The sequence below is a fragment of the Rhododendron vialii genome, chromosome 2a, assembly GCF_030253575.1.
Source record: "Rhododendron vialii isolate Sample 1 chromosome 2a, ASM3025357v1".
Taxonomy (NCBI): Eukaryota; Viridiplantae; Streptophyta; class Magnoliopsida; order Ericales; family Ericaceae; genus Rhododendron; species Rhododendron vialii.
Genome location: NC_080558.1, coordinates 14,163,757 through 14,185,121, shown reverse-complemented (window position 1 = coordinate 14,185,121; position 21,365 = coordinate 14,163,757). Strand labels below are relative to the sequence as shown.

At 39.0% G+C, this 21,365-nt stretch overlaps 3 protein-coding genes across 6 annotated transcripts in view; 1 reads left to right on the top strand and 2 right to left on the bottom strand.

Moving 5' to 3' along the window:
• Positions 1–21,365, bottom strand: part of LOC131313730 (F-box/kelch-repeat protein At3g06240-like) — a 28,588-nt gene that overhangs the window by 1,870 nt on the left and 5,353 nt on the right. Inside the window, exon 2 of one of the 4 annotated variants that reach the window (XM_058342217.1) lies at positions 15,825–15,992. The exons of 1 other annotated variant lie outside the window; for it this stretch is intronic. The gene's annotated coding sequence lies outside the window, so the exon portion shown is untranslated. Of the gene's footprint in view, positions 1–15,824; positions 15,993–17,677; positions 17,697–21,132; positions 21,337–21,365 lie in introns of those variants that run through there. 2 more of the 4 variants (XM_058342240.1, XM_058342225.1) reach the window with 2 other exon arrangements.
• On the top strand, positions 639–6,739 carry LOC131317178 (cytochrome b561 and DOMON domain-containing protein At5g47530-like). Its single transcript, XM_058346750.1, has 2 exons — positions 639–909; positions 5,565–6,739. Exons 1-2 carry the CDS (start codon positions 639–641, stop codon positions 6,731–6,733), a joined length of 1,440 nt encoding a protein of 479 aa, XP_058202733.1. The 3' UTR covers positions 6,734–6,739.
• Positions 18,194–19,804, bottom strand: LOC131317177 (F-box protein CPR1-like). The gene is made up of 3 exons (XM_058346749.1): positions 19,163–19,804; positions 18,968–19,073; positions 18,194–18,780 (listed from the first exon to the last, which is right to left on the bottom strand). The coding sequence occupies exons 1-3, from the start codon at positions 19,802–19,804 to the stop codon at positions 18,194–18,196; spliced, it is 1,335 nt and encodes a 444-aa protein (XP_058202732.1).

The window sequence follows — 21,365 nt, the reverse complement described above, 5'->3', positions numbered from 1 at the left end:
AGGTTCGGGGTGAGTCTCCTGGTATAGAGTTCACAAGCATCCATATAAACAAAAATCTCCGTTCAATGCACGCGAACCGGGGTGGAAATTTCAGACACGATCCGTTAACACGATAAAAAACGACATCTGACCATTTTTTTTGGACACAAATACAAATATGACATGATTCATCGACACAATAATTAAATGGGTCAAATTAATTAAACTTATTTAGGCTTATTGAATTTTTTATTATTATCTAGGTATAGTCTATTAGTTTAAAATTTGTATGGACTTATTTTATAGTTGTCAATGAGACCTATGTTTAGTTGTTACTTGCATTTTTTAATGTCATGTTTAGGCCGATTTTATCGTTTCCATAATTATAATGGCATTGAAAATATCTTCAATTTTTGTTATTTGACCAACCAGAAAATGTAGATATTATATATTAAAACAGTACAATAAAACGGACACTACCGGTCCGGAAATGCAAGAAAAAACAAAAACAAAACAAAAAAAAACCGAAAGAAAAAACAGGAAAAAAACCCGCATGGAACCACGATGCCGGAGCCGGAGCCATCAAACACACTCGTGAGGAGGGGTTGGAGAGGCCGAAGTTGAGAGGCCAGGTATGAACACGGAGCAAACCCTCCTGGATGACCCACCGCTCCAACTCGAACTCGTCCCGCCGCAAACTGAAGGCAGAAGCTGCTGCAGACGCCGTCTTCGTCGTCGGTTCGCTGATTCCAAGAAAAATCAGATCAAGAACCCCAGATCTAGATCCTGAGTCTAAAAATGGAGGGGAGAGTGAAAAATCTCAATTCCCAAAGGAGAGAGTCTCAACCACTTTCACAACCTTGACCGGAGAGGAGAGACAAGGGAGAGACCAGAGAAAAGAGAGAGCTCGAAGGAGAGGGGGACTGAGAGGTAGAGATGGAGGAAGAAAAGGCAAAAAAGGGACCGAAGAAGAGGGGAAAGAGAGGAAGGGGCGGTGGAAAGGGGGGAGTGGGGGGAACCCTCCCCCAGGGAACTCTCTCTCTCTAGAACTCTCTCGCCCTCCTCCTCGCACTAATTTTTGTTATTTATTTAGATAATAGTTTGTTTAAGATATTGAAAAGTATATAATTTTATATAAATATTAAAAAAATAAAAGGATCTTAATAGTGTTAACCTGAACACGATATGATTTTAAGTAGGTCAGGATAGTGTCAAGGAATTTGATACGTGTATGTTAACAAGTATTTTGACACGAACTCAAAATGACATGACACGAATATGAGTAGGCACGACACGATGTCCACCCTTACACGGGAACAAAAAAAGTTCAATACAGGAGATTGGACAAAATTTCCTTTTTTTTTTTAAAGGTCTTGTACATCAACGAGTACAATGTCAGCAGTAAAAAGGAATACTGTGTGATTCGAATCCGGGGGCCTGTTGTGACCCAAGTCACCTTGGATCACCACAGGTGTGTGGTCACCCAAAACATCACCCAAAACGGGATTGTTTTGCGTTTAAAGGGTTTAAAAAAGTGGTCGAAAGACCCTATTAGTGAAAAGCTGAGCAAAAAATTAAAAATTTAAGTGTTATAATTTTCAATTTGTTTTAATCGGTACGAAACTCTTATTTCTTTTATCATTTTATTCTATAGGGTCATAATTAATTTTTTACTTTAGGGCTCTCGTTGGTTAGCTCCAAAAGATATTTAGTTTTACTACTTTCTTAGAGCATCCACAGTGGAATAATCAAAACTAAAATGTTGCTAAGATTAGCAACATAAGCTCAAAAAAGAGCTCACAGTGGAATAATCAGATTTAGCAACCTTTTTAGCAACCCATCAAATTTTAGCCTTTGGATAATCAAAACTAGCAACTTTTTGGCAATAATCAAATTTAGTTGTTCCCATATTTCTTCAATCAAGTACACCATCATTACACAAAAGTTTTTATTTTTTTGCAAAAACTGTTTTTTTTTTCAAAACTATTATTTTTTATTTTTTATTTTTGCAAAAACAGTTTTTTTATTAAATTTTTTTTTCAAAAACTGTTCTTTTTAAATTTTTTTTTCAAAAACTTTTTTTTTTTTAACTTTTTCCCGAAAACTTTTTTTTAAAATCAAAGTTAAAAAAAAACTATTTTCTCTTTTTCTAATAACCTGTTTTTATTAGTTTAAAACCTATTTTTAAAAAATTATTTTCTATGTTCACAATTTTTAGATTTTTATAAATTGAAAATATAATGTGGCAAGTTTTGGTTATTCAAATTTGATTGTACCATTGTGGACCTCTACATTGTTAACTTTAGCAACCCCTTAAATGCATAACGAAAAGATGATGTGGCAACTTTTGATTATTGACTTTTGGTTATTCCACTGTGGATGCTCTTAGGACTAATTAACAAAAGCTCTAGAGTCAAAAATCAATTATGACCATTTAGGATAAAATGATCATAAAAAAAGATCTTCGCACCAGTTCAAACGGATTAAAATTGGAGTACTTAATTTTTAAAAAATATGGTTGAAAAATTAAGTGCTCCAATTTTTAATCCGTTTGAACCGATGCGAAGATCTTATTTCTCTGATCATTTTATTCTAGAGGGTCATAATTAATTTTTGACTCTAGGGCTCTCGTTGGTTAGCCCCAAGAGATATTTAGTTATACTACTTTCTTAGGACTAATTAACGATAGCTCTAGAGTCAAAAATCAATTATGACACTTTAGGATAAAATGATCATAGAAATAAGATCTTCGCACCGATTTAAACGAATTGAAAATTAGAGTACTTAATTTTTCAACCATATTTTTTAATATATAAATTGCCTGAAGAAGGTTTAAAAATTAAGTGCTCCAATTTTCAATCCGTTTGAACCGGTGCGAAGACATTATTTTTATGATCATTTTATTCTAAGAGGTCATAATTAATTTTTGACTCTAGAACTTTTGTTAATTAGTCATAAGAAAGTAGTAGAACTAAATATCTCTTATGGCTAACCAACGAGAGCCCTAGAGCCAAAAATTAATTATGACCCTTTAGGATAAAATGATCAGAAAAATAAAATCTTCGCACCTGTTAAAACAGATTGAAAATTAGAACACTTAATTTTTTGCACAGCTTCCCACCAAAGAGGGTCTTTCGGCCCTTTTTTTAAAACCCTTTACAACCCCCAAACGGCGTCGTTTGGGTGACTACACCCCTGTGGTGACTTGGGTCATCACAGGGCCCCCGGATCCGTGTCATTCCATCCGAATACAGTGACAAAGGGAAGCTACAGTCAACCCATCACAGAAAAATACAAAAGAAATGCAAGGACAAAAAACGAAATTAGTGACTAGATCCTAAGCATGAGCCAAAGCTCTCGTCACACCGCCTCTAGCCATCTAACCATCCAACCACCTCGGGGTGGCGCAGCTTCCAAATCAAAGACAATGAGGACAAAACCGATGGAAACAGACCTGAACACCAGCAGAAAAGGGAAGATAGCACCCTGGACAACTCCAATAAGCATGCTGGCCAAACTTCGGCCGAGGATAGATGCATTGACACCAAAGGGTCTGTTTGAATAAAATGAAAATGATAGAGAATGCAAGAAAAAGAAAATAATGACACTTTTCTAGCATTTGATTAGCATGAAAATATTCTAAAGTGTAAGAAAGTAAATTTTCCTATACAACTCATTAAAGCATGAATACATATAGCTTCTACTTCCTTGCTAAAAACGCAAGGAAATTTTATTTTCTTTAGTTATCACATTTTATGACATTTTCCATTATGTTCATAACCTTTTCTTTTGGAAACAGGATAATACATAAAAAAAAAACAAAACAGTTAGAACTCCAATATAGCTTTCACTAATATCAGTGCAATTTGGCAAATATCTATGCACTTTTTGCGCATATTGATACACCTTTGTGCTATTATTCAAATCCCAACATATTTTAATTAGACCTAAATAAATATCTCACGGATATTAATACACTTTTACATATATCAATAGTCTTTTATCAGATATTGATGCACATTTTACATATTATTATCCGTTCTTTGGGCTCATGTTAGCATTTTCCTTAAATATTTGATTATTTGAACTGTGTTTCAAGAGAATGAGATTTGGTTAAAATCAAATCAAAAGAATCTTAAAAAAAGTACTATACCTCATAAGATACGTGTACGCTGCTCTTTCATTTTTTTTTTTATAATCAGGTGCTCGGGTCAATTTACACGCACCTCGAAATTTTTGAGACATCATAAATTCACTATCTACTAGCGAGATTCCACTTGAAACCGGAGCAAATGCTTCATATAAATTGGTCCACAAGAATTTAATAGCACCTGAGAGGTTTGATTTACTTGATCCAAGTATATAGAAGTTACAATTACTCGATGCAGTCACCAAAAGTTAGATACCAAATGCATCTTTGTATAAAGCGAAAAATGGAACAGCAATACCAACAATTCAAAATGGTTCGAAAGTGTAAGGTTCTCAACAATTCCAAAAATTATATAGAAGTCTGTTAAGCAACCTCACATAACAGCATCTCTCATTTCGAGGGGAATTAAGATAACATGTTGAGACTTTGATGGGCCTATGCCTAGAGTCGGCTCTGGTTCTCGTTGTATAACTTTTGAGATAGTCGTCGATAAAAGCAAAAAAAGATTATATATCGGTGTCCAAACGAATATTAGATCACATTTACTTGAACAATAAGTAAGTTTTGTCCCGTTTTAATTTATGTTAAAATAAATTTTGGTCGATATATTATACTCCAGTTATTACATCGGATTCCCATTTTATTTTATTTTTGGTTAAAATCTTTTTGAAGACCTTCACAAACCCTTAGGACATCGCGGTGTAGCAAGCCCTCATTATGCTTTTTTTAGTTTTTATTTTTTATTTTATTAATACACGCTTGACGGCTTAACTTATCCGAGAACAAAATACTCCCCGTAACTTTGGAAATAAAAATGAAAATTCTAAAGTTTTATTGGAAAGTAAATGGAAGTCACCGACCTCATTGTATTAGGCACAAGAAATCCTAAATCCTATCAAAACTTAGAACACACAATTACATGTAAATGAGGGAAGTTTTTGAATGCAAATCGGTTACCACGTGACGGTACAATACCCAACATGCACGCGTTTGAGCCGCGTCCAAAACGTTTCGAACAGTTCAGATCCGACCACTCTCTTTCCTATTTCTCTGTTTAAAATTTTGGCCGCTCAAAACACGTAGGGACAGTTTGGATATATGCTCAGGTACCATGTGGACTATACCCAATTTGCACCCAAAAATCTCTCTAAATGAGAAACTCCTAATCCCTTTAGAATTTGGACACCGACTTTACTTTCTGAACTAAGAAGAGTTCCGATGCCTATATAAGAAGAGGCAATGCCTATATAAGAAGAGGCAATGCCTATATAAGAAGAGGCAATGCCTACGTTTTAACTTTTAACCCCATGAGAAAACACACCGTCTTCCTTCTACTTGCGTTGTACTAGCATTCTTCCATTGCTTCTGCCCTTCCATTCAACCACCCAACCTCTTTAGATTATTCTTGGTAAGGCAATCATCAATGGCAAGACAGAAACTGGCTTTTCTCTTTTGCCTTCTGATGATCACTCGTTTCTTGGTCCCGACGTCTCTTGCTCTTTCGACTACCTCTCCTCATGCTTCTTCGTGTTCCCGAATAACCAAGTCTTTGCCTCGTGCACTGATCTTCCCTATCTGGATTCATTCCTACACTGGACTCACGACCCTTCCTCATCCACCCTCCACATAGCTTACCGTCACAGCCAAGTCAGTTCATCAACGTGGGTTGCATGGGGTATCAATCCCACTTCGAAAGGCATGATTGGAACTCAAGCCATCGTTGCCTACCCAAAGCCCGACGGAACCGTGGCTGTCTTCACTACACCTGTTAACAGCTATGGGACCCAGCTGCAAGAGGGGAACCTAAGTTTCCCTGTCTCGGATCTGTCAGCCTCATTTTTGGACAGCCAGATTGTTATATGTGCTTTCATTGAGCTTCCAGAAAACACCACCAGTGTTGGTCATGTTTGGCAAGACGGACCAGTCTCCGGAAGTACACTTGGAATGCATCAAGTTTATGGGAATCATCTCCAGTCGATGGGCACTCTCAATCTTTCATCAGGACAAGCCTCAGCATCTCACAGTGGGAGTTCAAAAAACCAACTCAAGATTACACATGGAGTGCTAAACACTATTAGTTGGGGAATCATGATGCCACTCGGATTTATGGCGGCAAGGTACTTGAAGGCTGTTGGTCCAAAAGCAAACCCTCTTTGGTTCTACGTTCACATCACTCTTCAGCTCCCTGGATACTTACTCGGCATGGCAGGAGGTGCAACTGGGCTCTACCTTGGCGTCAAGTTCGCTGGTGTTCATCACCCTTGCCACATGGGCATTGGAATCACTCTTTTTTGCCTTGGACTACTTCAAATCTCTGCTCTATTTCTGCGGCCAGCCAAGGGCCACAAGTACAGAAATCTTTGGAATTTGTTTCACCATGTCATAGGTTACACTGTCCTTCTCTTGAGCTTCACCAACATATGGGTAGGGTTCTACATTCTAAAGCCTGCAAAAGCATGGATTATTGTTTATGGCGTCATCTCCGGGGCAATGATAGTGTCAACCATCACATTAGAAGTTTGGAAGAGATTGGCACGAGATGGAAATACCAATGAAGCAAATGAAGCCACTACAACCAGCACCAATGCAGATAATAAAGTGTAGACCATTTATTTGTCTTGTAGGTATTTTGGCAGTGTTTTATGTAATGGATAGTTAGTCCTTTTGAGATGACTTTCTACTGTCTGTTTTGAAAAAACATGGTCCTTTGTAAGTAATTGAATTATCTATAAAAGTAGCATTTTCTTCATCATTTCAGAATGAGATTCTAATTTACTGGCATTGAGTAAACAAGGCAAAGATAATGCCTGGGATATCTTTGAATTTTGATATTGAGTTCTTTGGGGAGCTACTGGTACATACTTCGATGCAATGCTGCGGGCTTACATACAAACTTTTACAGTTCCACACAAGTAACAGATATCAACTTGCAGGTGATTTTGATTTTACAAACAACTTTGGCGGTGCTTAAGGCCAAGGGGCCAAGGCAGGCATAAACATTAGAATTGGATTGTATATATCCTCTAAACTAAATATTGCTTGAAGGAATCAGCTTGCCGTACTAGCTGTTTGTTATTCAAAAGAAACTGCAGAATTTGTCAAAATGATGCTTTTAGGTCCTATACTACTGTCTGTACCTTGAAAACTGGCAACCTATGGCTATTGGTCGAAAACAGGATACGGATTATCCTTGGCTCAACCATAGGGTTAGAAACAATATTTGTACTTGACCATTTGTTTCTCCACTCCGAAATTTGATATACAAATTCTCTGAAGTTGTAATTTGGAGAAGTTGAATACGAATCGACAACACTCATATTAAAGATCTGGCAGAAAAAGAAAAAAAGAAAAAAAAAAACAGATTTCAAGTGATACAAGTGTTGGAAAAATGGCCGCTGCAATCTGTCCTGTTGACGAAATCTCCACTAAACTTGTAATACGCTTCGAGTCACGACTATGTCGTTTTCCTAAAGACAGTATTTGCCCCCACCAATTGGTGTGCAAAGGGTTACAGCAAATCTGCCTTCAAGATAAATCGAAGCCCGAACTCGAAGTTCTTTCCGTTTTCATTTGCACCAACGAAACGGATAGAATACCTGCTTGAACGAATATAAGAACCGAGAACTACAGTGTTCTATTTTCTACAGCAAAACAAAACGCAGAATGAATGCTAGGAAAATATAGAGAGAGATGTGGGAGAAATTCGGATTATATGTGTGTGTGGATTCTGACAAGTAGTAGTCTATTTATAGGCCACTACGCACCCATTGAGAATGGGTACGCACCCGATCTAATTTGACCATTGGATTAGATCCTACGGTCTGGATCGATCAGTCACATCCAGTCACACCGAAGTGGTGTACTGTTTCACTCACACCCAATCGGATTTGATCCAATCCGTTGGATCGTGCCCATTTGCAATCGACAGCTGAGATCGTAACTCTACGAACCAACGCACCTGTAGGCTCGAGTTGCACCCGATCGGAACCACTCCGTGTGACTCACCTGCCACGTGTGTGACACGCGACATCCACGTCAGCGCCACCTTACCGCCAACTCGCAATAAGAACTGGTGCCTAGCGCTGACGTGCAAAGTGCAAAGTGCGCCACAATGCACCACAACCCACGCCACACTGCCCACGTCGCAAGCGCGCGCACGTGCGTGAGTGTGCGTGTGTACCGGCTCTGCCGGTATGGTGTGAAGCACCATAGGGCTGCACCACACTAGATCATTGTTTATTCATATTAGGAATGTTTCCTAATATATACCACTCCAACATCTCTCAACTTACCAATGTGGGACAATGCCCAGAAAGAGGAAAACAAGCATTCTAAGGAAACAAGGAAATTTTGCAAAACCAAATCGACAACTTCTTTATTTTGAAAATCTCTAACAATCCCCCACTATTTTCGAAATACAGATGAAATATTCTCAATTCTTATTACAAGGTTTATGCATACATAAATAGTATCTTGCGACTTCAACTATCCACTTAGTGAAAACATATCAAAGCTGGTCAGGGCAGCATAGTAGACGCGTCTTTGAACTAGTTGTCCTCTGTCGACCAACCGGACGTGTCTCACACATAATCCTCCAAATAATGCAGATACCCCAATCGGTTGACCCGTGAACTGGCCTTGTGTCTTTTATTTTGATTTCATGAACGCTCTAAGGTCTAGCCCCTGTGACCTATAGGAAGCAGCACCATCTCCACATTCACATAGGTAGATCGCTATCCGTGCTCCTATAACATCAACACAAAATAATCTATTAAGAACTAAGTAGTTCAACCTCCTTTGTATTTACATTATAGGTACAAAACACTTTACCTTGGAATGTGTAAAATAACTTTAAAGTGTTTCCAATCACGACATATGGTGTAATTTCTCATTGAACTCAAGAGATTGAGAGTATCAACCGGTTGAGTTGAGTTTCCACCCGGAGTGATTAACTTAATTGGGCAAAAGTCCAATTCCCCTTGATGTTTTCAACACCAAATCCCTTGCAAGGCCTTTCGTAAAAGGATCTGCCAAGTTTTGACTTGACTTAACAAAATCAATGGTTATCACCCCATCAATAATCAATTGTTTCACATAGCTATGTCTGAACTTTCCATTATACACTTGGTTATACGCTCGTGACAATGTAGCTTGACTATCACAATGCAGCGATACAGGTGGCATAGGCTTAGGCCACACTGGAATTTTCAGCAAAAGATTTCTTAGCCATTCTGCCTCCTTACTACCAGAAGCTAAAGCTACAAACTCGGCTGCCATGGTCGAGTCTGTTATTAACGTTTGCTTCTTAGATCCCTAGGAGATTGACCCTCCACTAAGTGTAAACAACCAACCACTCGTTGACGAGTGATCATTCCGCTCAGTAATCCAACTAGCGTCAGTGTATCCTTCTAGAACCGAAGGATAACCACTATAGACTATTCCATAATCTATAGTTCCTTTGAGGTATCGCAGTACTCTATGTACTGCATGCCAATGCACATGTCCTGGATTATTAGTATACCTACTAAGCCTCCCCACCGTATATGCAATATTCGGTCTTGTGCTTGTCATGGCGTACATTAAACTACCAATCACTCTAGTATACTCTAGTTGTGATATCGCTCTCCCCTCATTATGATCCAATGGCGATTGAGAGTCATACGGAGTAGATGCCGGTTTGCTTTCAAAGTGATTAAATTTCTTTAAAATTTTCTCAATGTAGTGTTCCTGGGATTGAATTAAATGACCACCATTCCTTTTAATTCTTATACTTAATATTACATCAGTAACACCCATATCTTTCATACTAAAGTTAGCAGAAAGAAAATCTTTTGTACTCTGAATGCTTTCTTGGTCTGTACCAAAAATGAGCATATCGTCTACGTACAAACAAATAATGACTCATCGTTTGCCATTAAATTTACTTTACACGCATTTATCAGATTGGTGTATTGTAAAACCATTTGACACAATCACTTTGTCAAACTTCTCGTGCCATTGCTTAGGCGCTTGCTTAAGTCCGTAAAGAGACTTTATAAGCCTGCAAACTTTGTGCTCATAACCTTGCACAACGAACCCCTCTGATTGCTTCATATAGATTTTCTCATCTAACTCACCATTTAGGAATGCAGTCTTGACATCCATTTGGTGTATCTCAAACTTGTATATAGAAGTAAGAGCAATTAAAACTCTAATTGTTGAGATTCTAGCAACCGGGGCATAGGTATCAAAGTAATCAATACCCTCTTTCTGGGTAAAACCTTTGGCTACGAGTCTGACCTTGAACTTATCAATAGTTCCATCAATTTTCATTTTCTTCTTGAAAATCTATTTACAAGCAATTGGCTTAGAACCAGGTGGTAAATCCGCCAAAACTCATGTATTATTACCCATAATAGAGTCCATCTCATCTTGAATAGCCTCTTTCCAGAAAACTACGTCTTGCGATTTCATTGCTTCCTCAAATGTCAAAGGATCATTTTCCACATGAAGTGAAAATACATTGTGAGCACATGAAGTCTCTCTAGTGCCTTCAACTAAAAAAACTATGAAATCAAGACCAAACGTTTTCTCTGTCCGAACTCGTTTGCTCCTTCTCAATTCAACTTGTTCCTCAGGTTCATTTCCTTCAACTAGAACCTCTAAAGGCTCATTGTCCTCTTCGGACATCAAAGGAAACTCTTCCGAATCTTTATCAGATTCCAAATCCTTACTAGATTTTAACCTTGGAATTCTGTCAAATCTGTTTTCATAAAACACTGCATCTCGAGATTCAATGATGGTGTTAATGGACACAACATCATTATGCTCAGCCACTAGAAACCTATATGCTTTACTATGCAAAGCATATCCAAGGAATACACACTCGATTCCTTTTGGACCTAGTTTCTTCCTTTTAGGTCCAGGCAATCTCACAATCGCCCTACACCCCCAAGACTTAAAATAACTCAGGTTTGGTTTCCTTTTTGACCAGAGCTCATATGGAGTAATGATAGACTTTTTGAGAGGTACTCTATTTAGGATATAAGCAGCGGTAAGTATGGCTTCGCCCCACAAACCTTTACTTAATCCTGCAGTGCTTAGCATAGCAACCACCATCTCAAATAAAGTTCTATTCTTCCTTTCGGCCACTCCATTCTGTTGTGGTGTATAAGGTGCAGTTATTTCATGAATTATCCCCACTGATTCACAATAATCAGGGAAGTGATATTCACCACCCCTGTCAGACCTAAGACGTTTTATCTTTAAACCACATTGATTTTCAACTTCAATCTTATATGCAGCAAACTTATCAAGCACTTCATCTTTGGAATGAAGCAAATAGACATAGCAAAATTTCGAATAATCATTTATGAATGTTGCCGTATAAAGCTTCTTGCCTCTAGTTGGAGTGCTATGAAAATCACATACGTCACTATGAATCAATTCAAGTAATGAAGAAGTCCGCTCGATTTTAGGAAATGACAATCTGGTTATCTTTGATTCCAAACAAATCTTGCATTTATCAACCATATCATTATCAGAATTAGGAATTAGTCCAGATTTAATCATGCAATCCATTTTCCTTGTACTGATATGTCCTAAACGAGTATGCCATAATGAAAAGGAATCAAGCATATAAACAGAAACAACTGTGTTATTGATATTAAACTTAAACATCCCCTCGGTTACATAGCTTTTGCCAACAAACACACCACCCTTGGACACAACAATTTTGCCCGACTCAAACACTACTTTAAAGCCATACTTATTAAGTAGACTTGCAGACACGAGATTCTTCCTAACTTCCGGTACATGATTCACATCAATAAGAGTCAGCGTCTTGCCAGAAGTGAACTCCAAATCCACTTTGCCTTTACCCTTAACTGGTGCAGTTGACACATTTCCCATGAACAGAACGGTGCCATCTGCAACTGGATTATAGTCGGTAAAGAACCTCTTGTCATTGCAGACATGTTTTGTCGCACCAGAATTAAGCCACCAATCTCTAGCATCTTCGAGGATATTCGCCTCGAAAACAACAGCAATGAATTTAGAATTCTTTGCCCCAGATGCTCTTGGATTTCCACCAGAATTCTTCCTTTTCAGGGATCTGCAATCTTTCTTAAGATGCCCAGGTTTGCCGCAATGCTAGTAGCCAGTGTCGGTGGGATCCAATTTCTGCTTCTTCCATTTACCAGAAGACTTTTCACCGCCTTTGTTCTTGCGTTTCTTGTTGAAACTTTCTTCCACCACATGAACTTTGGAAGTAGAATTATCCTTACCCTCTTGACGCCTTGTCTCTTCCTTCACCCGAAGATGTTGGGCCAACTAATCAAGGGTAAGTTTCCTCGGTCTTGTGTTTGAGTTTCTTTTTGTAATCTTTCCAAGATGCAGGCAGTTTGTCAATAACAGAGGAGACAACAATAGATTCATCCATATGCATATTCTTAACCTTAAACTGACTGAGGATATACTGAATCTCATGCAACTGATCAATAACCGGCTTTGTATCAACCATGCGATAACTCATAAACTGACTAACAAGAAACTTCTTACTTGTAGCGTTATCAGAAAGATACTTATCATTGAGTACATTCCAAAGTTCCTTTGTCGTCAGTGTATTCTGATAGACATCGAATAGTGCATTCGACAGCACATTGAGAATGTGTCCTCTACAGATGTAGTCATCATTCTCCCATTTGCCCCTTTCACGGGCCTGCTCCATAGTTTCATCATCTGGATCCTCCGATATCATCGGACTCGGAGTAGTCAGAACATAAACCACCTTCAAAGTGGTTAACAAGAAGTGCATCTTTTTCTGCCAACGCCTGAAATTCCCGCCTTCAAACCTCTCCAATTTCAGAAAGTCCTATGTCATCTTCTGTAGAGACATCGTCTAAATACTGTCTTTAGATTGTTGGAAAAATGGCCGCTGCAATCTGTCCTGTTGACGAAATCTCCACCAAACCTGTAATACGCTTCGAGTCACGACTATGGCGTTTTCCTAAAGACAGTATTTGCCCCCACCAATTGGTATGCAAAGGGTTACAACAAATCTGCTTCAAGATAAATCGAAGCCCGAACTCGAAGTTCTTTCCATTTTCGTTTGCACTAACAAAACGGACAGAATACCTGCTCGAACGAATATAAGAACCGAGAATCACTGTGTTCTATTTTCTGCAGCAAAACAGAATGCAGAATGAATGCTAGGAAAATATAGAGAGAGATGTGGGAGAAATTCGGATTATATGTGTGTGTGGATTCTGACAAGTAGTGGTCTATTTATAGGCCACTACGCACCCATTGAGAATGGGTACGCACCCGATCTAATCTGACCGTTGGATTAGATCCTACGGTCTGGATCGATCAGTCAAACCGAAGTGGTGTACTGTTTCACTCACACCCAATCGGATTTGATCCAATCCGTTGGATCGTGCCCGTTCGCGATCAACGGTTGAGATCGCAACTCTACGAACCAACGTGCCCGTAGGCTCAAGTTGCACCCGATCGGAACCGCTCCGTGTGACTCACCTGCCACATGTGTGACACGCGACATCCACGTCAGCGCCACCTTACCGCCAACTCGCAATAAGAAATGGCGCCTAGCGCTGACGTGCAAAGTGCGCCGCTAAAGCGCCACAGCCCACGCCACACTGACCACGTCGCGCGCGCGCATGCGTGTGCACCAGCTCTACCGGTATGGTGTGAAGCACCATAGGGCTGCATCACACTGGATCATTGTTTATTCATATTAGGAATGTTTCCTAATATATACCACTCCAACATCTCTCAACTTACCAATGTGGGACAATGTCCAGAAAGAGGAAAACAAGCATTCTAAGGAAACCAGAAAATTTTGCAAAACCAAATCGACGACTCCTTTATTTTGAAAATCTCTAACAATTACAAGCACAATGACTAAATTTTAGCCCTCGCACATATCCACAATCTGAATTTAGAACTTTGGAGCTGGACAAAAAGGCATTTCCTCTTTCAGTCACTCTATTGTTCATCTTAGTTGTCTAACTCTGAGGACATGAGTTGTTGATACGCACTTAGGAGCAATGAGAGGAGGTGGCATGGTATGGGCTGGCAACGGGAACGTGGAGCTCAGAAAGGCCAGAGTGAGTGCTTATATCGCATCAATTCTGAGTTGGTCATAAAGTCCACCGGAAATCGATATTAGGGGATGCCTCAATTATAGAGCATTATAGCAACCAACTGAGAAGCCAACGGGATGAAAAGTGACAGCTACTGCTAAAAACAAACAGCTTATAAACAAGCCCGAGTGAACAAATATTGTCAACCAAGCATCTATAAGATCAAGAACGGAACTAGGATTTTACCCTAGCAGTGGCGAAGGTATACTAAAAAAATTTAGTGGTGGCGAAACTATATAAGTTGGACATAAATTTTTTTTTACATATAATAATTGCATTTTTTAAAATTCTTGTCGTGGCGGTCGCCGTTACTAGACCCCCCTGATCTCATCCTTGTATAAGGTTTCAGTGTCTCTTATTCTTCAAAGCAATGGGATATCTGTTCCGGGCATCTGTGAGAAAGTTACAAGGTCTATCATCCTCTGCAACTTCATTCTCTGTCAGTTGAGTTCTTTAACCATTTCACTGCAGGTTGTTGGAGGGAAACGTTTTCAAAGGTATCCATCGAACCCAGTAGAAGCATCTTTCATCAGAATCTGCATCCAAACTCCACCACACGAGTGCAGAAAAAGAAGACGACACCAATCTCATTCCAGTCTAACCAGTACATCAGGAATTCAGGATCGTGTAGGTTTATAGGACTATTTGAAAATTCCATTTTTATAGGTTATTATTCTCCCATTTTTATAGGTTGTTCGTGTAATCCGCCATGAAAAAATTCATGCAAGTTTTGCTTGATTCAAAACTTCCTCAATAAGGCATATGAAGAGGCTTTGAGAATGTTCATCTCTGTTTTTTCACTATTTACTTTATAATCATCGCGTCCTACACTTGCCTATGTCTATGGACAAATCCGAGTTCAAATACAAGACCACCTTAAGAAAATTCTGAGTTCTCACCTCCTGAGCTAGCCCTAAGGGGCTTGCGAATGACAATTTAATAATAGCATACCTTCTTGGTATTATACTTTTTAACGTTTAATTCTCAATCAAATACCTAATATGCTAGGTAAAGATCACCAAAACTTCTTTCTGCATTAAGGGTTCCTACAATCCTGCATTGGACTCTTAACCATTCCCACTTGAGTACGATCGTAAGATGCACAAAACTTTAGTCTCTATGCTGATTTGATCGCTTGAGTGCAAACATATTTAACATGGGAAATCGGAATTTTCCCTTTCATTGATCCGCCTTTTCTCCCTATTTCTTTTCTTCTTCTTTTTTCTCTGGGTTGGAGTTAAAAACCCGTACTGTGCTTAAGGAGAAAAATGAAGAAGTTGCTCAGGTAAAGATCCAAATCTATTAAACGGCCATTCATCCACATCAAATGGGGAAATAAGGGTAGACCGTGTGTCACCATGTTCAATGATCACATAGAAAAGATACATAGTGCCGAAGTTCGAGTATTTTTGTCGTGTCCACCTATCCTTGAGGGTACGTAGGTAATTCTGCACATGGTTTCAAACTTGTGGACAAAATAGGTACATCCCAACAAAGAAAACTACTAGGAGAGACTAACAGAACAGTTACGGAATAACAAACAACAATGAAACTGAAGTGCCGCCTTCAGTTGGAATCAAGCACTAGAAGTGCCGCCTTCAAAGGGCAAGGAGCTGCTACGCTGAAGAGTAGCTAGAACATGGTTCCCCTGTAAAAAGTTGAGTACTGCTGCACATAGTTTAATTCGTTGGATTAGAGCTTGGATGTTCCTTCCCTGTCAACTGCAAAATAGATTCTTAACTGTCAGTGAGTATGTACGTTAACACCACTAAAAACATGAGTAATAATAGCCCATCAGACGGCAAAATAAATGACTAGAAGAGAAGAGTAGTAGCAAGAACTAGAAAAGCTGAAACTCAAACACTAAGAAGCACGGATATAACATGACACGGACATGCGAATAAGTTATTTCTCTAAAATGTAGGAAACGGACACATTGGGGATACGATCAACTATACAAATAAAACATATAGTGTTATGAGTAGATGTACAATAGAATACGTCCCAAATTATATAGTATATATTATATAGTATATAACAGATGAGATAGAATAAGTTATCACTCAAGAAATCCATAAGCATTAAGACCTGGGCACGTGTAAGAAATCCTTCAAAGTTTCCAATTGAATTTAGATATGACTAGCCGTAAATATTACTTTTTTTACTACATGGCATATCGAATTCCAATATCTTTGATAACCACATTAGATGTCTAAGAAGTAAGAACTGTGGATCACACGTATATTTCTTAGTCATAGACACCAACGATGAGTCAGATATACTACACAATGAGTGTTAGATACGTGTTTGAATTAAGATTGCTATTCTTCAATAGTGGACACGGAAAAAAGAGTTTTGGACACGTGTGGGAGTATTGGTGTCATACAGAGACACGTCACTCTTTTAAGTAGTAGTGCTTCTTAGCTCAAACATTGATTCAAGCCTTCCAATTACGATTGTTGTTTAACAGATGAGGGCAATGAAGCAACAAACCATTCAACTAAAACAAGGCTGTCAGTAAAAAAATCAAAAGATGAAGGAAGATCCTCACTAAACAAGTTGAGATGAATTAATGACATCAACAAATAGGTGGCTGAGGGTTTCCTCATTCCTTGAACATGGTGGGCGAAGGGAAGAAATTGAGGTTAATCCGGTAGACAAAGAACAAAAGGTTGTGTTTGGTTCACTTGAATGGAATGTTCATACCGTCATTTGGTTAGTGAAAAGAAAATGACAACATGCACATTACAAATAGAATCATCATTCACAATTTTAGGTGGCTGAGACTTTCCACGTTTCTAGGACACAATTGGCAAAGGTAAAAAAATTGAGGTTAATGCGGTAGATAAAGATTGTGTTTGGTTCAATTTAGAATGGAATTTTCATTCAGTCATTTCGTTCGCTAAAAGAAAATGACCGAATGCACATAACGAATGGAATCATCATTAACCATTTTACATGAATGGCCCTGCCATTGGCAAGCCAAATCCCCTTTCCTAAATCAATTTAGACACCCAAACACTACCTTAACTCTCACGAGGAGAATTAATACCACTCACACACTCCAACATTAAGACTTCCATTTCTCAAGAAGTTGCATTCCATAAATAAGGCCCTCGATTTCATGCCAAACGGGTTGCCAACCGAAGGACTACGAGGCATTGAGTTCTCTTGACGCAAGTACCAGTATCCAAACTTATCAGTTCAGTCCAGTACTATTAAAAGCCCAAATGATTTTGGGAGGCTTAGTAGATTGGTTATGCGATAGAGGATTGAAGCTACGGTTGCAAAATTAATCGCTGAACAAAAAAATTAAAAACCTCAGTTTGGGGCAATGAAAGTAGGAAAGAGATACGTCACATTGGGTTCCTTCTAATCGAGTCCAGAGGGTCACGCTGTTAATGAGTTGAGACTTTGATCTGTCACTCCCAAGATTCAAGAAAAGGTGAACAATCATATCATAACAGGAACCCTTATCTCCAAACATACTTATAATGTCTATCCCCGCAAAAGATGATACCAGTTTAATCTGATGGTTTCTCTTCCTCTAAGAAGTAAGCAAAGTATTGTACTGCTAATGGTTGTACTTTGAAGTTGCATAAGAAATGCCATATTCTCTGTTCATGGAAGTGTGGATACGCAACGCAACAGTATCCGAACGTTACCTGATACTTCAAGAATGAAGAAAGTTATTTGACAAATTAGGAGACATTCAAGGAGCAGCCGTACATTATATGGACATGTTGCGGTTATGGAACGCATCTGTAAGTACTCATGCATGCTTCATAGGTTTTACATACCCTATGGGGTGGGGGTGCATGCCAGGGTATCCTATGTTTTTGGTAATATCACTTCTTATATAGTTTATCTTGTACTAAATGTCACAAGTTTTGGTTATATTGGCACCTCACAAGACCCAAACTCATTGTACATTTCTAATATTCAAGTAACAGATAAATCTTTGAACATGATCACCTGAAGAAGCTTCACATTGCCTCCTAATCCGGCCTCCATGATTAGGAGAGACAAGAGTCTCAATGTAGTTGTCCCCATGATTAAATCTAATTGGAATGCCACCAACCACCAAGTCTGTCAGTGTTTCCTTTTTCAGATTGTACGCAACTAGTTTCGTACCGTCAATTTCTCCATATCTTCTCAATACAAATTCGCCTTCTGCTGACAAATGCAACACGTTCCCTAGAGACATCCGGCTGTGATTTAGAATTGTAAATTTGATCCACGACTCTCGTACCGCATACTTCGTCATCATCCAAACTTCCATTTCGTCACCAAATCTTGGCCAAGTAACCAAACAGAGACAACCCCCAAGAATCACCATGTGGTGATACTCAACTTCATAAATAGTATCAAATGTATCAGGCAGGTGCACTTCTGTGAAATTCTCATTTGGGAAATTGAAAGCGGCAACAACCATAGAACCATCCAAATCACCAGTTTTCTCACTTAGCCAATGGAGACGCTCATTAAAGAGAAACCCAAGAAGAGGTTCTGTTAAAAAAATAGAGTCCCACATTGCTTGTGAGTGGAATGGATGATCACTTAATAACATTTGAGACCCCTCCACTCATTGCCAATTGGTTTTGAGATGGACATAAAGTTTCCACATGGTATCAGAGCGGGGCCCATTCCACCCCACATTTTAAAAATTCACAACCCACACCCCGCGATGACGGACCAGCGAAAAGGCTGCACGATGATAGGACCCAAAAAGTGGCCACACGTAATAGACCATAAACGCGGCTGCACGTGAGGGGGATATTAAGAAAATGAATCCCACATTGCTTGGGAGTGGAATGAGTGATCACTTAATAACATCTGGGACCTTTCCACTCTTTGCCAATTGGTCTTGAGTTGGATATAAAGTTTCTACAGGTTCCACGGGATCATAATGGCAATCTTGTATTCTCCTCCAAGAATCAGTTTTTAGTGAATAGACAATCACCTCAGAAACATTACCAGCATGATCATATTCAGATTCAGGCATACAAGTGTAAAGGAGCATCGCAACCTTGTAATCATCCGTAGATGAGTCATAACCCAACCCAGGTAGAATAGTGTGGGTTCTGGTTGTAATGAGTTTGATTCGGGCAGACGAAGAGGTGTCATAAAAGGGGGATTGGGGCAGTTTCTTACATTCTCTAGTGAATGGATTCAGCAACAAGAAGTTGGAATTGGAATCAACATCTTCAACACAAACTAGAACCAAGCCATTGCAAGAGCCACAACCATACGTCAACTTTCCTTCAGCTGAAGGAAAATCTAACTTTTCTGCGGTCAGATTCGGGGCGGCAAAATCAACGGAGTAGAGACCTTGAGAGTTGGAAATGAGAATGGTTTTTGAAGGTTTGTTGGTTTTGGCGAAATTGGGTGAGGATATTAGGGAATTCCATGAGGGAGAAACGCACTTGAATTTGCATTGAGACTTTATGGGTAGGAGAGAGAGTACATGGGCGACCATCTCCAGTGGAAGGTTTCCCCAGAGGGAGTTGTTGATGGTTCCACCGTCGGACATAATGGTCGTCTTCAGCTAGCTAGCTTTACAGTTTTTGGGTTTTCAGATTTTTGATTTACAAATCCTTTTTTCTGTTACAGAACTGAATAAGAATACAAGAGCAACAAAAATAGCAGAACCAAGGGAAAGGGAAGGGTGTATGGGGTGAAGAAGGAAAGCAAGCCGATAGTACTTCCTTCCCATGCATGTGTTGTGGGAAACATAAAGCAAATTAGTTACAATGCTTAGGAGGGTTTTACATGAAAATTTACTTTCTTGTAACCTTCTAGCCCTTCTTTCGTGTTAAGTGAACACAAAAATAGTCCAATTTTATTCTCTCTCTCTCTCTCTCTCTCTCTCTCTCTCTCTCTATTTTCTTCTATTTCCTAGCTAATCAAAGGGATCCTAATTATGCTTCCTTCTTTTCTCTCATTTTCCACAAGTTCCAAAAGCGCAAGGATCCTTGAGACATTCGGCATTCCCCACCCCATAAACAAGTGGAGAGAGAGAGAGAGAGAGAGAGTTGACTTTCATTTGTATGAGAGAGAAGTACACTGAAACCTACAAAATAAACAGCTCTAATCTTTCGGATAAGAGCATTTTAGATCCCATTTTTTTGTTCGGTCGTGCTATTGTCAGCCCACTGGGCTGACGATAAACACACTAAAAGAAAAGAAAAACATGTATTTTTGTGCACTTTTTACATCCTTTAATACACATTCACACACCTACTATCGTCAGCCCATTGGGCTGATTTTAGAATTTTCCATTTTTGTTATGTGAGAGATCGGATGAGAAATCGTCATATGGCATAATCTCAATTGGAAGAATATATGGTTAGAATCCTAACCGCCCCTTTGAGTTCCGCCTATCTAAGTTTGTCCATAAAAGCATGATTCAACCAAAAAATTTCAAGAGATAGTAAATTAGGAGCATTAAGATTAACCGCAACTTTTACACAAATTTTCAAGTGGATGAGATTGGTCGGGCAGTCTCAGCTCTTCTCCGGTTGATATCCAAAGTCATACAATATTAGGTGCTTAAGGTGATGACTTTTTTTTATGTTGATCATTTCGATCTCATCACAACTGTCAAACCTCAAATAGGAGAGGGAGTCTAGAAATGAATTTATCAAAGAACTCCAAGTTGGTGATGAAACAGCCTATCAAACACAGATCTCGAAGATTGTGAGCTGAATCATGGTTAAAATAAAAAATAAAAAATTCCTTGTCCAAACTTTCTGCCTACTACGTGAAGCATTGGAGATTTGGAGCCTCAATCACAACTTTTTCGTGTATTGGAGAAATTTCAACTACCTTTGGTGTATGAAGGTTAGCCACCACAATCAAACCCTGGATGATCATCTCCTCATCCACCGAGATGCCCTTGAGACTAACTTCGCGTAGAGAATGAAACACCACTACCAGTGAAAGGGTACTCACCTAAGTCCTCTTCCTCGTCCTCGTGCTAGCTCTTCCAAGTACAATTCAAACCCGCATAGTTTAAGAACTACTAAGGATTTGGCATCAGCGATTGTCTTAAATAAAGGGTACCTGTGGGAGATTTAGATAAAAATATCTCA

Excerpts from the sequence above, each read along its gene's own strand:
- LOC131317178 (XM_058346750.1), top strand. The coding sequence starts at position 639 with ATGACCCACCGCTCCAACTCGAACTCGTCCCGCCGCAAACTGAAGGCA. Across the intron at positions 910-5,564 it reads AAGGAGAGGGGGACTGAGAG|AAACTGGCTTTTCTCTTTTG; the intron begins GTAGAGATGGAG and ends ATGGCAAGACAG.
- LOC131317177 (XM_058346749.1), bottom strand. The coding sequence starts at position 19,804 with ATGTCCGACGGTGGAACCATCAACAACTCCCTCTGGGGAAACCTTCCA. Across the intron at positions 19,074-19,162 it reads ATTATGATCCCGTGGAACCT|CAATGTGGGATTCATTTTCT; the intron begins GTAGAAACTTTA and ends TCCACTCCCAAG. Across the intron at positions 18,781-18,967 it reads ATCGTGCAGCCTTTTCGCTG|AACCTCTTCTTGGGTTTCTC; the intron begins GTCCGTCATCGC and ends TTTTTTTAACAG.